This window comes from Eptesicus fuscus, chromosome 12 (genome assembly GCF_027574615.1).
Source record: "Eptesicus fuscus isolate TK198812 chromosome 12, DD_ASM_mEF_20220401, whole genome shotgun sequence".
Lineage (NCBI taxonomy): Eukaryota > Metazoa > Chordata > Mammalia > Chiroptera > Vespertilionidae > Eptesicus > Eptesicus fuscus.
The window spans coordinates 57,050,812-57,066,678 of record NC_072484.1 but is presented as its reverse complement, the minus strand read 5'-3'; the positions used below and the strand labels follow the sequence as shown (position 1 = coordinate 57,066,678).

Sequence of the window (15,867 nt, the reverse complement as noted above, 5' to 3'; positions counted from 1 at the left end):
GCCTGGGTATTTTCCCCTCTATTTGTGGGATTGCCGATTCTCTTTGTGCCCAGGGGAAGGATGGAGACCTGTCTCGGATCCTACCCATCTGAGGAACCTGAATAACTAGCTTTACAGCCTGTAGTATTGTGCTCTTAGATCAGCTTCACAGTAAGAGTCTGTGCTTTTCTTCTCCAACCCCTTCCAGGTATCACAGGCTGAGTGAGCTCGTGGAGCATGTGTTCCCACTACTCAACAAGGAACAGAATTCTGCCTTTCCATGCCCAGAGTTCAGCTCCTTCTGCTACTGGCGGGACCCAATCCCCAAAGTGGACCTGGACGACCTGGCCTGAGGCGGCCCCTCTGGGAGGTCCTCAGTCTCGCCTTGCAGCTAGGGAAGGTGACCGGCACTTCTGCTGGACAGAGGACACTGGGATCCCCTCTCAGCCACAGGTGTGGGGCAAGACCTATGCTGACAGCTAGGCACCAGCAGGGACAAGGAGAGGTTGTGGAGCAGGAACTGCCCTCTCCTTCACCCTCCTGGGCTTGGCAGGGCTACAGCTCAGTGCCCCAGCAGAATTGAGGGCAGCTCGGACCTGAGGTCGAAGACCTAGGCTCCTGTCACTGGTCGGTTCTCACGCACACTCTGTGTCAGGTTGTGTGCTGGGTGCTCCTTTAATTGCATAATTTAAAAAGAAGTAAAAAGAAGCTAAATAAGAGTGGACCAAAATATTGCACAAAGTAAAGTGTTATAATTTCCACTGGGCAGTTGAAAGTGTTTCTCTGTAAAACCAGGGCTTTATTGAGGGGATCTGGGTCCACCGAACTGCTTCAGGTCCCATTAATGATGTTGGCTCAAACCGCTTGCTCATGTTTCTTCTGTGGGTTCCTCCTTCCCTGCTACACTGAAACGAGACGGCTGCTGGGGCCACTCATCCCACCCCACAGATAGGGGCTCCTGGGGAGGAAAAGCCACCTTTTCATCTGTGCTCCATGATGTGAGCCCAGCAAGAAGAAACAGTTCTGCAAGATACATTTTATGTCTGTAAGAATAGGAATAATCGTGAGTGTTGGTTAAGCAGCAAAGAACAGCTGTTTTCAGGGAGGCCTTGGAAATGCAGATGTGCACTTACTATGGCTCCTGGGAAGGGTCCTTCTCTCCGTCCCGCCTGCCCCTCAGTTTCTCAGCCTGGTTGAAATGAGCTCAGGTCAGAGTCCAAGCAGACAGCACCGGGGAAGACTTCTGTCCTGTAAGCTGAGAGCTGAGAGCCTGGAGAGGTCAGGTTGGGTGTTGACAATCAACTCAGTACTAAAATCATCAGAACTATTGGAGAGGAAGCTTTCAGGGGACCAAAAATGACCACACAGCCCTCTTGGTGAGAAAGCAGTGAGCCGAGTTCCAGAGCAGAGTGGGAACTGCAGGTCCAGGCACCACCCCGCTCAGGATGGTTTCCATTTCCACCTGTGCTTGTATTGTGGGGCTCTCCTTGTTTTTGTTTACTCCACCCAAAATAATGCTGATGTAAAGATGGAGAAATGGGGGTGGTTATTTTTCCAGATTGGAGAGTTGAAAGTCCCTGATGTAGCTCAGCCATTTTTCCGAGTGCATTTGGATGCAGAGACAATGGTGAAGGCCCTTGAATGCGGTTCTCAGTGGCAGCACCTGGAGGCACATGTTCCCAGAGGGGAAACAGCACACACTTCCTCCAGTGCAAACTTTCCCGCCTTCAGTAGGTCAAGGTCTAATTGTTTAATGAGTTTCTTTATGTACAGTAGGTAGGGAAACTAGGTAATGCTTTTATGAAGTTCTTCCCAGTTAGTGAATTAAATTCCTGAGAGAGTGGCCATTACTTGATCTCATAGATGCCGTCAGTGTGTCCTCGACTGTGTTTGCTTTAGAACTTTGTGCTTGACCTGAGCCTCTGCTATGTGCAGTATGAAATATCTTAATATATATCTTTTGTAGAGAGTTTTTGACTAGACAGTTTCTCTCTCTGGACACATGGGCCTATCTAGAAGGTTCACCATAGGAACCCAGGTCTCCCAGTTCGGTGTTGAGGGTGGCTGATCCCTTTGTCCGAGTGTCCGTAAGCACTAGACTGTCATTTCCTTGCTGTAGACTGATCCAGTGGGTACATACACTAATTAACATACCTTTTTCCTTATTTAAAGGAGTCCCTCTTGCTGAAAAGTAGATGATTGCTATTACTATAGTGTGGTAAAAGTATTAAGTTTGTGCTGAAAACCCATTGCCATTTGGTACAAATGACGTGTATTCTTTCTGTGAAAGAGAGATGCCCTCGAGTGTGTTTGTACACAGACCCTTACGATGGTGAGTGAATGAAGAAGCATTAGCCTCGCGCTGCTTTCGGTGATGGATGGTATCACGGGGAGATTGCAGGCAGATCGGGCTCTTTAAGTCATTCTCTCAGTTGCTTCACTGGCGAAACAGCCATGGCCCCTTCCCTCTTTCCAGCTCAACCTGACTTTAGTATCTGCGTTGATGTCCGTGTGGTGAAGCTCGTGCGGCTGTGGCATCGGCATCTGCATCTTCCCAGGCGTTAGGAAGTGCACGTGTGGGCCCACAGCATGCCTGTGTAGCTCTGTGTGTGTCCTGTGTTTGCTGTGCTTAACACATCTGCATAGTTTTCAACTGGAAAAAGAAAAAACTTACTACTGTGATGTCCTAACATGAAAGCTGCTAACGGTCACAGGGAGGAAGCTGGTGAATGACTGGAAGGACTTGTGCCCCAAAGACCGCGCACGGCCCTTTCAGTGTGCGCTTCCGGGTGCAGCCAAGACCGTTCAAAGATGGGCAGGAAGTCAACTCTTCCTCTTCTGCAACTTGGTGAAAACAGACTTTTCCAGGGAATTTTAACAACTTTTGAGATCATCATGCTTACTCTAGGAAACCTTGTTTACCCGTTTTAGAGCATGCTGGGTATAATGTAACTAGTTAAAAATTGAGTTTTTGTTTCAAGTAAGTGCTCTTTCCAGATGAAAACTATGTTTTTGGTTTGAAGGTAAGAAGGGAGGGGGAAACCTTGTTCTTTTAATTTAATGATTACATTCTGATGAAGTATTTGATTTTTAGACAGCAGTGCCACTAATAAGTTTTAAGTTGTCAGAAACTGTAAGCATCAGTCCAGTACTCTTAGTTATGGCAAAGACCATTGTCATAAGATAAATGGTTCCTATTTTGGTGCAGTGTTTGATGTTCAAAACAAAATGTTACAACAATAAACAAACGTAAACTGAATGCGTTGGACTCTTTCCTTCAGAGGACATTTAAACCATCTTCTCTGTACTCTTGCCAGAAATTGTTAATTTCCATAAATTAGCATTTTGATCTTTGCTGACACTTAAATTTGTCTACAGAAAGGACTTCTTTTTGGTGCTTATTTTTATAAAACCTGACTCCAAAAGTGAGGCTACAACCTCAGGAACTAACCTCTTGCTTTGTAGGTTCTGCCAGGGAATGATTCACTCATCCATTTGTGACTTCTGGTGTGTGCTCACTGGAATCCTCGAAGCTGTGTTTCCATTCCACCCCTCAGTCCTTCAGGGTTCCCCTGAGAGTCCCGCTCACAGGATCCCACCTTCCATTAAACCTTCCTCAGGGTGAATACCAATTAGCAATCCTGACGTTATCAAAAGCCACATCACACGTGTTATTTAAATGAGCATCTTTTTATCCCTTCAGATCGCTGGGCCCTGCCAGATGCAGCATGTGCTGGACATGTTGAATCCCAAAAAGTCCTCCTTGAGAGAGTGCCTTCGAGTGTGGAAAGCGCTCATTTCGTGCTGCTTTGCCGCGCCATGATGGTTGGGTGAGAGGTCAGGGGAAAGGGAACTAGGGCTGGGGGTGGGGGTGGGGCGGGGGTTGTTCTTTGGGGAGAGAAAGGAAGAGCTCAGACTGGGAGGTTGATTATAAAGGGAATGGCTTCCAGCTCTTCAGGGAGGAGCAGCCTGGGTCCAGGTCCTGCTCTCGGGAGGCCTGTCTCACTGCAGCTTCCTTCTGCTGCACCCCGCACCCCTTAGAGCAAGCATGTCAAACTCAGAAAATCCAGCTGGCACACACGCATGCTTTTGCCCTCTCTCCCTTTCACGTGTCTCTCCCGCCAGCCATGAGTTTGACATGCTTGCCTTAGAGTTTGCGTGTATCCTTCCTTTTCCTTCCCTTTGATAGGACAGTGCAGGGAAGATGCGTATGTATGTTTAGAAAGTGGATGTGGATATATGCAAAGCCATGTTTCAAATATACAAGCATGGACTTGGTATGTCTCTGATCACAAATACCTCTATCCTTTCAAACTACAAATCAATTGTGGAAAACAGTTGGAGAGATGATAGGGTCACTGAGAACGCTAGATTAATGTGCTAACATGGAAATAATTTCAAGTGCGATTTACATTGATTCGCATTCTTCGTTGCTGGGATCATTTTGTTTGCAGTCATTTAACGTTGGCCGTTTGTAGTAGTTCATGTGGGAGAGAAACCGTCTCGGTCCTGTCTCTGCTTAGCTTAGAAGTGCTCTGCCCTTTTCTCAGCAGCAGCTCCTTTATTTCGCAAGTTGTAACCCTGCGCTGCTTGGCCCTGGGCTTGGTTCCTGTGTCGCACTCGCAGGCACAGGGCTGCTGCTTTCTAGGAAGGGGCTGCCCACAGCTCCTGCAGCCTCCAGCTCAGTGACCGTGTGTTTCTCTTGGTCTTTCCCTCTTGAAAGATTGTCTCCTAAATGGACCGCGACTCGCCTTTCCTCCGACTTCATCCTGAGTGAACGCAGGACCTGCTGTAGTTAGACTTAGTGTACTTTGCTCACCGTGGACACACAGAACCGAAAATTTTTTTTTCAATTTTTTTTTTTTCAGTAAATGAGTTGGAATGCACTGAGAGAGGGGGACCAAGTATTACTTGGTGCTCTAGAGAACCATCTGTGGTCCCTGTCTTTCTGACTCTTGTGCACTTACTCCCTTTGGCACTGAGTTAAGGTGTTTACAAGGGGTGTGAGGGAGAGAGGGCAAAAGCATGCATGCGTGCCAAGTGGATTTTCCTGAAAATACTCTATGGCACTGGGGTTTTTTCCATGAGTCATTTCTAGGAAGCCATTGATAATCTGACAGCCAACGTCAGTCAGTTCCCCAGCTGGAGAAATGGGGTGAGAATGCCACCCTCCCCCACCCTCCTGGACAGAGAGACCCAGACTTACTTTAAAATACTAAAACAGCAAACCTTCAGGCTCCTGGCCACTCCTCCCTTGCCTGGGGTGGGGTGAGAAAGAAGGCTCCTCTCAGCGGCCAGTGGCCACCCTGTGATCTCACTGGCAAGCAGTCTTGGAATTTTTACAGTTGTTACAGCATAACAGCATCTGGTGGCTCGATTCAGTCCAAGGAAACTTGTCTGTGGTCCACACTTTCCCTGAGGTGCTAGGGGATGTGCCTCCCCCAGTGACACTTGATTGACCAACCTAATGAGCAGAGACCACCTGGAGCAGAGTCTGGTGTGCCTAGAGGTTTCTGTGGCTGCTGGGAAGGAGTAACGTGCTGGGCTTCCCTGGAACAGAACGTGCTCTGCAGGGGAAGGTGCCTGCTTTTCCCAGATGATCTCAGCTTTATGTTGGGCCTCTTGTTGCCTGGGAACCCGAGTTTAAAGCCCCATCTGTGTGATGTGGGCAGGGAGCAATCTCATTTAACTTGCACAGCTGCTAATTAGACGTGAATTCTCAGCACGCCCTGGAGGAGCCCCTCTTCAGCTGTGGGGCTCAGATGGAGGCCTTGACCTCCCAGCACATCTGGACTGTCTTTATAAGCAAAAAGGAACCAAGTGTACATCATGGATGCTGAGGAGGAAGTTAAATGGTTGAAATTAATTTATTCAAGCTTACTTTCTATAGCCATTAAAAAGTCAACGTCTTTCTACAGTTTGCTTTTTAGCAACAACTCTAAATCCACAAGGCACCGGATTTAAGTAACGAAGTGGTTTAGTGGTTTTACATCTTTATTGACACTCCCTGTCTTTGCACTTAAATTGTACATGTCATTCAAGGAGCCCAACGAGCTCACAATAGTCTCTTGGATTCCTTCACAGCTGGGCAGAGGCCCAGGTGAGCAGTGGTGAACCAGACCTGGGCCAGCAGACTGTAGACCCAGGTCTCGTGGCAGCATGTGCCACTTCAGTGTTTAAACTTCTTTCCTGCATGCAGTATAAACAAACACTCTGGTAAAGACTGTGGCCACAGGTATCCATTTTGGTCAGCCCTCCACCTCGGACCCGCATCCAGCAGCATTTCCTTCTCCATCAGCACGACCGGATCCCACTGCCTCGGCCAGGGCGGCACCTTGTAGGCCCAGCTCCGGCCCCTTGGGGCAAAGCCAGAGCTTGGGGAGGACCTGGCTTAGAGGTAAGGGCGTGTCCCAACTGTTCAGCGAGCCCGTGGGCATGACCAGAGTCAGTCCTTGCTGCCTGCTGGGGAACTCTAAGGTGTGTTCGTGGCCTCCAAAGCCAGAAAAGACTGTTACCTTGAGAGAGGTGGTGGGACGTCGACAGAATACTAGACCAGTGCTCCAGTTACATACATAACATGAATAATATTAAAGCTTTCCAGTTCTTACAACTTCCTTCGCCTTACCTTTCCCCAGTGCTCTAGAGGTGGGAAAGGAAAGGATATAAGAAAAACCCACTGAATGTGGAGTACATTTCGTCAAAGTCTGTGTGAGCCAGCCTGCCCCCCGTCACCACGATGTTGACACCATCTCCTGCCTTCAAGTGCACGATGAGGTGGAACGCTCCTGGGCCGCCACAGGTGTGCAGAGCCCCTTGGGGCCGGTGGTATTCCAGGAATTCTCTCTTGTAGCCAGCTGTGTGCAGCTGAGCCACGCTGGCGTTGGAGACCGACAAGACCGCTTCCACGTACGCGTCCCTCTCGGGAGTGAGGGTGGCCGTGATCAGGTAGCGCCCATCGTACGGAGCTGTGAAGATCCCTGGGAGGAAGAAGGCAGACACGTGTTCATGGGCCATCACCCCAGCGCTTTGCAACAGGTTTTAGTTGGTGCTTGTGGGAGAGGTAGCCCACCTACACCCACCCAATGACGGGCATCGCTCTTTGCCACTGACCCAGTCCTCTTTGCAAGACCCACTGTGGAATGCTTGTCACATCCAGAAGAGGACAAATACTGCAGAACCTCCAGCCCTGGGTATAATTCCCACACCTCACCGACACCCAGCGCAGCCCTAGGAGGAGCCTGGGAGAGAACCATCTGGCCTTGCTGGGGGAGAGCGCAGTCCTAACACTGGCCACCGTGCATCGCCCGGGCTTGGGGAAGGCACAGGGCTGAGGCCCAGCCCGTGGCCTGCTCCCCCCACCACCTAAGGTACAGTGAACAACAGCCACCCAGGTCCTGGCTGCCTCTTGGAAGCTTTCTCCATCACTGAGAGTACCCCAGAGCCAACTTAGAATCAGCCTCACAGCTTGAACCCCAAAAACCCCACAAAGCTTGTTATTAACGCAGGGAAAACCGCAACCAGCTCCCCTTGGAGGAGCCAGTTGCCCTGCGCTGGGCCAGTAGACAGGTGGCATCCCTTCATGGCCAGAAGCTGGCTGATTCTTACTTAGCAAGGATTCGGAAGTGAGGGGATGGCGTGAGGAAGAGGCAGTGGGGTTGGCAGGTGTGCCGATTGCAAAGCAGCAGTAGGTGGCCCCACAGCTAGAAGAGTGGGCGCCCACACCAAGGGCCGCCAGGAGCAGCCACGTCCCTTGTCTCTGGGGAGAAGACTAGATATGGAATGGGGGTCCTGAGGCTGAAAAGGAATCTCGGGATCTGGGTCTTCACTCTGCCCTGAAAAATAGGCCACCGGCTCCCTTCCCCAGCTTGTTGTTAATCCTCACCCAAGGATATTTTTTCCATTGATTTTTAGAGTGGAAGGAAGAGGGGTTAGGGGGGAGAGAGAAACATCCATGTGAGAAACACATCGATTGGTTGCCTCCCACATGCGCCCTGACTGGGGGCCGGCGATAGAACCTGCAATCCAGGCATGTGCCCTCGACCAGGAACCGGACCCGAGACCCGTTGGTGCACAGGCCAACGCTCTAATCACTGAGCAACACTGGCCAGGGCCCTTCTCCAACTTCCATAGTAACTGAAAGCCCCAGGAGTCTTTCCTTAGGCACCTGGACCCTGAGGTCATACTTGGGCCCCAGCACTCTGGGCACCTGGCCTCCTTGTTCCCCCAGGGTCACCCAGAATGTACTGAGGACCTGCTCCACTAGAAAAGTTCTGGGCTGGAGGTCCCAGGGTCATGGGAGAAGTGTGGGTCACCGTCCCTGCTTGCAAAGATCCCCTGACCTGTCAGAGGGGACAAGCTGCCCCACCAACAGGGCAGCATGGACTGAGAAGCTGAACTTGGGTTGAAAGCACAGGACGCTTCTCCCACTGGGCTGGCCTGCCTGAGCCTCACACAGGGTCCTGAGCTTGCCTCCAGGGGCCCCGGAGTTCCACTTTCCCAGCCTCTGCACGTGACTTATGCTCACTAACACTTAAGAACCATTGTCCAAAAACAGGAGGGATTTGGCCTGATGGCCAGGCAGGGCAAACCTGAGTGTGACAGCTAAAAACTGCCCAGAGGGAACTCGATTCCACCTCCCAACCGTCTCCTGCAAACCCACCAGCCATGGTGGGCACAGCCCCCGGGAGGACCCACGTGGACGCCCAGCTGCTGCCACTTGACGCACTGGCCGCTCCTCAGGAAAGAACCCCCCGGCCGCTTGGGTCCTCAGCACCTGCTCGGGCTCTGCCCTGACGTGCCTCCCCTTACCCTGGAGACCAAATGCTCACGCCTGACCTGGTGGGAAGGGCCCTGCCTCCAGTCCCCGGGGACAGGCCCGGCTCAGGTCGTGGGCCAGAGGGAAGGAGGAAGCCTGAGCGCAGGACCCCGGGCGACCTCTGCTGCCCTGTGCTCGTGGGCTGGGAGACCGCACCAGCGGACCCAGGCCGCTGAAGTGGTTTCGGAGCCGGAGACCCTACACGCAGGGCCGCCCTCCCGTCCCTCCCTGGCTCTGCTCCTCACAAACCACAAGCTGCGGAAGGAGGCAGGGCGGGGCGGACTCCGCTGCCTGCCCCAGGGTGTGACGCCAACAGACTGGGAGAGCCGTTATCTCCACAGTCACATGAACGACTCCCAGGCCGGGACTGGTATGCTGACATCATGACTGGGAAATGTCACTGCACACCCACCGCCCTGCAGGCTGGAGCCCCCTTCACAACCCACAGCGGGGAGCAGCGGCACTGCCAGCTGCCCCTCCAGGGCCCGCAGCTGCTGGGCATCTCCGCCAGTACAGCCCCCCCACCCCAGGACCCCACACAGCGCACCCCTCCAGACGTACCGGTGCTGGGGTCATACACGGCCCCGTCGTTGACCAGCACTTTGTTAAAGAGGACAACACCCCCGTCACTGGAGAAAGGCTTCTGGGTGAGCCCCGCAGAGAAAGACACCAGGAAGGGCGCCGGAACCCCTGGAACAGAGAGGACGGAGCGTCACAGGCAGGTGGGGTGGGGCCTGGAAGACAGGCCTGTGTGCCTGTCTCGGGAGGCAGCCTCACCGCTTTACTCTGCCTTCAAGCGGTAGAGCACCCAGGGACACACCATCCGAGAGCCAGGCAGTCAGATCGGCCGTGAGGAGGGCAGAGCTGGGCAGTGGGACAGGCACTGGCTGGGAGTATCCATGTGTGGGCCCGTGTGTTAGACACTGTGTGTGTGTGTGTACATGTGTGAGACCACGTGTGCTACACTGTGTGTGAGAGAACTGAGGCTGACTGAGAATTTCTCAGAGCAAACTGATGCTGTGTTGTGCATCATACGGCGGGGAGGGAGTGGATAATGGGAATAATCTAGGGAGCTGCTTCCTTATTGAAGAACTAACAACACCTGGACCCCAGGAAGCTGGTCAGGGCCACACCAGGCTTATGTCCACCCAGTGGGCCTCTCAGGAAACTCCATGAGCTGGGTGCACGCATGAGGGAGAATTCCTGTCTCTGGCATGACTCTGACCCTCTCTGGGGAGCAAAACTTGCAGGGGCTCAGCCCACTGCGGTCAGCCGAGGCCCTGCCCACAGCTGGCGGGCAGGACGGCTGGGCCCGGTCCACCCACACTCACAGCCCGAAGGGAGGAGGAGGACACGCAGGGCAGAGGCTGCCCCAGAGGACTGGCCTCCTGCCCAGGTCTCCTGGCAGACGCACCTGGGGAGGCTGCAGGCGGTGACTTGGGGTATCCTGGAAAACAAAATGGGAATGGAACGTCAAACAAAATCCCACGCAGAGCCCTTCTTTCTCACTGCTCCTCACACTACTTAGGCATAGAGCAAGGGCACCACTCCAAGCCACCTTCTTAGAAACAGATGTAACACACACACACACACCCACACACCCGTACCTGCCTCCTCACTAGCCCACTTATCCCTGGGCAGGGAAGAAGGCCCTGAGGGTGAGCTGGACGAGGGACTAAGGAAAAAGGCGAGGCGCTTCTCAGCCAGGGAGGAGAAGTCCCGACTGAGTCGTTCACACGAGCCAGAGACCCTGCTAGCCCCCAGGAGCGTTGTCTGTTCACAGCTGCCCCTCAGCGGGGCTGGATGCAGTTTGTCACATGGATGGATGGGAAAGAAGGAAGGACTGCATGGATGGACAGACAACAATAGCTCCACAGTGCATAAGCATCCCTGACACATGAAACTAACAGAAAACTGCTCAGAAAACATTTGTTTACAAGTCATAGCCCGGTCCCTCAGCTTCCTCATCTGTAAACAGGACTAATAACCACGGTGCTGCCAGGAGAGCTGTAAGGAATGGACTACCTGGTTCAGTCTCTGGCACGTGGGGGGTCCCACAAACGTGCTCTCTGCCTTCACCAGTTAGCAGGCCCCACCCCCACCCCACCTGCCCCCAATGGTGCTGACACACTCGCACGGAGCACTTAGTACACACACACACTGAACTAGACTTTCTTCCCTGTCCTCACAGAAACTCCCTGAGGTCCTATCACCACCCTCACGGCAGGTGAGGGAGCTGACCCTCAGGTCAGGAGCCGGCCCAGGGCTCCCCCGCTCTGAGGCAGGCTGTGTACTGCTACCTAAGCTCCCGGTACACACTTGGTTTCCCAGGTTCACGTGCTGCTGGGAAGATCTAGGACCTCTCTGTGGCCTGGATTCCAGCCCAGGGGACAATCCTAAGTGTAATGTATTGCACTGTCCTGGGGTGCCCCGGGCTCTGGGGGTTGGATTAGTATGAACTGGTCCCTCAGGACCTTAGCACCTTGGGAGAGCTCCCTTTAGACCTTAGACCCTGAACCCTGAACCCACGAGCCCCTGCAGCAGGCCCCGGAGGCTCAGACTGCCCCTCCATGCAGTCCACCCTCTGCAGCTCACGTGTGCTGGCCCCTGTGAGCCTTACCTGGTGCTCCCGCGAAGCCTTCTGTGCTGGGGATGGGCGCCTGCCCCGTCTGGCCATCCAGGCCTCTCCCCGACACGCCCATCCTCCCCGGAGGCCCAGCCTCTCCAGTCTCCATCATGACCCCGGTGGAGCCAGGCAAGAAGGGCAGGCCTGTCCAGCCGGGCCACGCTGGCCAGGGCAGCGGCTGTTGGGGTCTCTTGGGCGGAACAGGCTGTTGGCCTGTGTGCAGCTGCTGTCCAGGGTCCTCAGGAGGTGGGGGCGCACTGGGCCTCGGCAGCGGCGGGGGCGTCAGCTCCGGAAGAGACGGCTCCGTGGGGACCTCTCCCTGCTGCGGGGGCTTCTCGGAGGCCCGCGGGGCCTTCCCTCGGGGAGGAGGCGGGGGTGCTTCCGAGGGCTCCTCCTCTGAGCATGTGGAAAGGGGAAAGAAACAGAGCTGAAAACCTCAGGCCTGACTGCTCGGCCACAGCCCTCTGTGCTGGGGTGGCTGCCCTAATGCAGCGTCAGCGAGGTCGGCCCGGCGCCAGGGGCACAGAAGGGGCTGTGTGTCAAGCTGCCCTCGGGGGGCCTGGGAGCCACTGAGGCGGCCCTGGGAGGCCCCTGCCCGGGGGGGCGGAGTTTCAGCCTCCCTCCATGATGGCTGTGCTATCCCAACAGACCCACTCTTGGCTCCAGCACCCAAAACGTCCTGATTTCACCATGGAATGACCCCATGGGGGTGCCACAAGTTACTGAAAGGAACCAGCTGACCTTACATGCAGACAAGCCAGTCTTGGGGTCACTGTGGACGATTTCGCAAGCTGAGGGCCTCGGTACAGATGCCAAGGCAACCCCAAGCAGGTGTCCGGGAGCCGGTCCCCCTCTGCAGCCAGCGCAGGCCTTGCCCTCACCACAGCCCTGCGATCCCCAGCAGGGGATTTCCACCGGAGGAACCTCCTGATGCACGCGTCCTGCCCTCGGGATGGCACAGTGACGCGGCCAGGAAGCTGCCGCCCTGTCCTCCGTGAATGCGTTCCTGGAACGAGGCTTCCTGTAGAGGCCCACAGGGCACCTAAAAATAGCCAGGCCTGGCCAGACACCCCCTCCTCAGCCCCCGTGGTGCCGCTAATGCCCAGGCTCCAGCGCCATAAAACTAGGTCCTGGCAGAACCAGTGACTGCATTTTGAACATCTAGTTTGACTTTAAAATTCACTGAAGTAACTATGGCACAGGGAGTGTTGAAAAGTGAGAAGACTCCAAAGTAAACACATAAAATCTAGCAAATGATAACGCAACACTATTACTAATTCAGCGAAAAGCAACATAATCCTCTTCAGCTATTACTGAGCTGTTTAGCCCATAATGGCATAAGTACTGGCTTGATTTTTGTGCTGTAACTCTGTTGGGAGTGGGAGCAGGGGAAGCAGGGAGAGACGTGGGAGAGCCTAATGCACAGGCCGTCCGTGGCTGATAAATCATATAATCTATATAATGTCTAACTGCTACCTATAATATCTGTATAGGAAGACAGATGAAGCTAATCAGTCACTTTAGAAACATGGAGGCAGCCGGAGGAGTTGCACGTCGTTGCCCAGAGAGGGTGACGGGGAGACTCGGGGGCACCGGCGCAGATTTTCATCATCAGCTTCTCGGCACTATTTTTCCTGTTTTTATAAAATATAATTGTAGCAGACGCCAAGGGCCTATTTCAGGGGTGGAGAGTGTCTGGCCCTCAGGCCTGAAATCACTTGGTTTGGCCCTGCCGAGGCATTAGGAGTGAGTTCACTAAGTGTGTGACCAAATTTAGCAGGCTAATTTTTAAGCTGATAATTTTGCATGGCTCTCGAATGATGTTATAAACATCCAGATGGCCCTGGCAGAACAAGGTTCTCCACCCTGGGCCCTCTTTCTCCCCATCCCCTCCGCCCTCTTCAGTCTATGTCTTTGTCTTCTCTCCTCCCGCTCGCTGTCCTTCCTCCCAGGGCACACCTCTGCCTGAGCTGTGCCATCCAACATCACTCCTCTCTGTGCGCCCCTTTCCTTCCTCCCCAAGTTTAGGTGTCTCCACCTAAAATGTATAAATAAAAAATACTTCCCTTAGTTCTACAACCTCAACGAATTAGTCAGCAAAGTGCCTTAAAATAGCAAAGTCCAGGCCCTAAAACTGGTCCTTTTTTGTTTCTCCCCACCAAGCCCTTCTAACCAACTGTCTCTCTCTCTGAAATCCACCGTCCTTTTCCTGGTCTCTCATCCAGGCACCCAGAGCTCAGAGTCATACTTTCCTCCTCCCTCTTCTTTCTCTCCCCCCCGCCCCCCGCCTCTCTCATCTGTTGCTAAGTCCAGCTGACTCTAATTCTGAAATACTTTGGCTCCTTCTTCCACACCTTTTGCACAATGCCCTTTAGAAAGCATTCTAGTATCGTTTCCCTGCTCAAAACTCTTCAGCTGCTTCCCTCCCGCTGCACATCAAGTCCGATCAGACCGTCTCTGCCCGGCATCCCGAGGCCCTACCACCTGCCCCTCTCCTGCAGGCGTCAGTACCTCGGTGATGCCCGGCTCTTATCTGAGCTTCGTTCCTGTTGCTTTTTCTCACTCCCTAAATGGCCTCTTCTGGCTCCCTCACTGAGAGGAACACACCCACCCCTGAAGTTGCAGCTCAGATACCACCTCCTCCGTGAAGCCATGCTGGATCTGCCCGGTAGGGCTTGAACAATCCTGTCTCTGAAGCATGAAGCTCTCTGGGCCTCTAGGGGCTCTTTCAGCTTCTAACCTGGCCTCTCCTGCCAGGCGACGAGCACTGGAGGACACATTTAATGATCCCCAGTGCCTGGCACAGGAAATTGGTGAATGAAAGGAGGCTGGAAGGATGGCAGGGGCTGTGGGCCACACCCAAATTCCTGCCAGCCTTCAAAGTGGCATCTTAATTTTGCCAACAGCTGCCCTCTGGGGTCCTGTTAGGGTGACACTGGTGTGCAGAGTCAGCGATCGTTATCTCTTTCATAGTCCTCTCTCCCTCAACACCCAGACCCATCATACTGAGGGGAAGGCAGAGGGGAAAGAATGAACAAAGATACTGCTCGGGCCAAATATCCTCCACTAATCTCCCTGGGGGGTCCTTCCACGAGCACCGAGAGCTGAACGCTCCAACCCCCCGCCCTCCCAATCACATCCCAGCCAAGAAGCAAGAAGGAGAAAGCTGCACCCGGACGGAGCCCGCCCCGGCCCCTCCAGCCCACACTCCCGCCCGGCACCCCGTGGCTCCTGATGCAAACACTTACTACAAGCTTGAAACCAAGACCAGGCAGCCTTTTGCTCACTCCAGAAAGATAGCTGGCAGTCAGGCTTGCTGAACTGAACATGTGTTTCTAATTCAGACAGTGACCATCTGAGCCGAGTTCCTGAGAGCCAAGCGTTGCTGCCGCGTGTTTACGGCGTGAGGAGTGGTGAGCAATGGTCAGCCGCACGTGTGCTGCTCTTGTTCGGGGAACCTGCGCCGGGCGCCGCCCTGATGCCAACGTGTGGCCTCGGGAGCAGGCCAGGCAGGACACAGCCTCGCCGTGGAGGGACTTGGTAATAAAAGCCACTCCCTCTCCTTAGAAGTTCCTACTAAAAGCCAGTTTCAGCTTTACTAAAACAAAGGCCTGCCTTTAAAAACCACCCAAAATCCTTGAGGCTGGCGTGCTGAGAACACGCGTCTGCCCGCTGAGTAATGCCGGCTGTCCCTCCCCCTGCAGCCGCCCGGGAACCCTGGAGGCGGGCTGGCTGCAGTGTGAATCCAAGTTGCAAAGGTTAAGGCTCCTTAGCATGTTCCCGGCACTTGAGCGGTGTCTTGGCGCAGAACATGCGGCTGTGGGTCGGGCACTGGCCTCAGACGTCGGCGTCTGTGTTCTGTGTTCGAGGCCTGGCTGCGGGAAAGCCACTGAAACCTCCTGAGCGATTCCCTCCTCCACTCCACCGGCCAACCCGGGTGGGTGGGGTGCGCGCCCCCTAATCGCAAAGCCCGGTGCACGCGGGAAGTGCAGTTCACCAGAGGTCTGGTCCAGGTGACACATCCGCCTGCAGACCGAACGCTGCAACTATGGAAGTGCTTCAAGACGCCCATCAAGACTAATGGCTTTAAAACCCACCGAAATGCTGACATGAGGCAGCTAACTGGATGGGCGCAGGATGTCCCCAGAGCCGATGACCACACTGAGAAGCAGAAGCTCGGTTTCTGGGAACAGCCCACACCGCCACCGCCAGGAAGTCCCCACGGTGACTCCCGGCTGACCGCACAGAGTGGCCCGGGGACAGGGGCCCCACGAGGAAACAGCCAGTCATCTCCCTGCAGGAGGGCGAGGCGAGAGCAGGCCAGAGGCACGCCCCCTGCAGGGTGGACGGGCAGGTACCTCAGAGGAAAACCTGCTCTGCTCCCCACAGCACGGAGGGAGAGCGGTCCTCATGGGGATGGCTCTCCGCTGAGCACAGGCTAAACGCT

At 54.3% G+C, this 15,867-nt stretch overlaps 2 protein-coding genes across 2 annotated transcripts in view; one reads left to right on the top strand and one right to left on the bottom strand.

The window, feature by feature from the left end:
* LPIN2 (lipin 2) overlaps positions 1–3,238 on the top strand; it is a 92,436-nt gene extending 89,198 nt beyond the window's left edge. Inside the window, exon 20 of the mRNA XM_054724017.1 lies at positions 188–3,238. Within this exon, the coding sequence (XP_054579992.1) occupies positions 188–332 (145 nt within the window). The 3' untranslated portion in view covers positions 333–3,238. The remainder of the gene's footprint in view (positions 1–187) is intronic.
* Positions 3,239–5,827: 2,589 nt separating this feature from the next.
* Positions 5,828–15,867, bottom strand: part of EMILIN2 (elastin microfibril interfacer 2) — a 44,565-nt gene continuing 34,525 nt past the window's right edge. Inside the window, exons 5-8 of the mRNA XM_028139253.2 lie at positions 11,415–11,816; positions 10,209–10,241; positions 9,356–9,484; positions 5,828–6,956 (exon numbers count right to left, since the gene is read on the bottom strand). Of these exons, the coding sequence (XP_027995054.2) occupies positions 6,619–6,956; positions 9,356–9,484; positions 10,209–10,241; positions 11,415–11,816 (902 nt within the window). The 3' untranslated portion in view covers positions 5,828–6,618. The remainder of the gene's footprint in view (positions 6,957–9,355; positions 9,485–10,208; positions 10,242–11,414; positions 11,817–15,867) is intronic.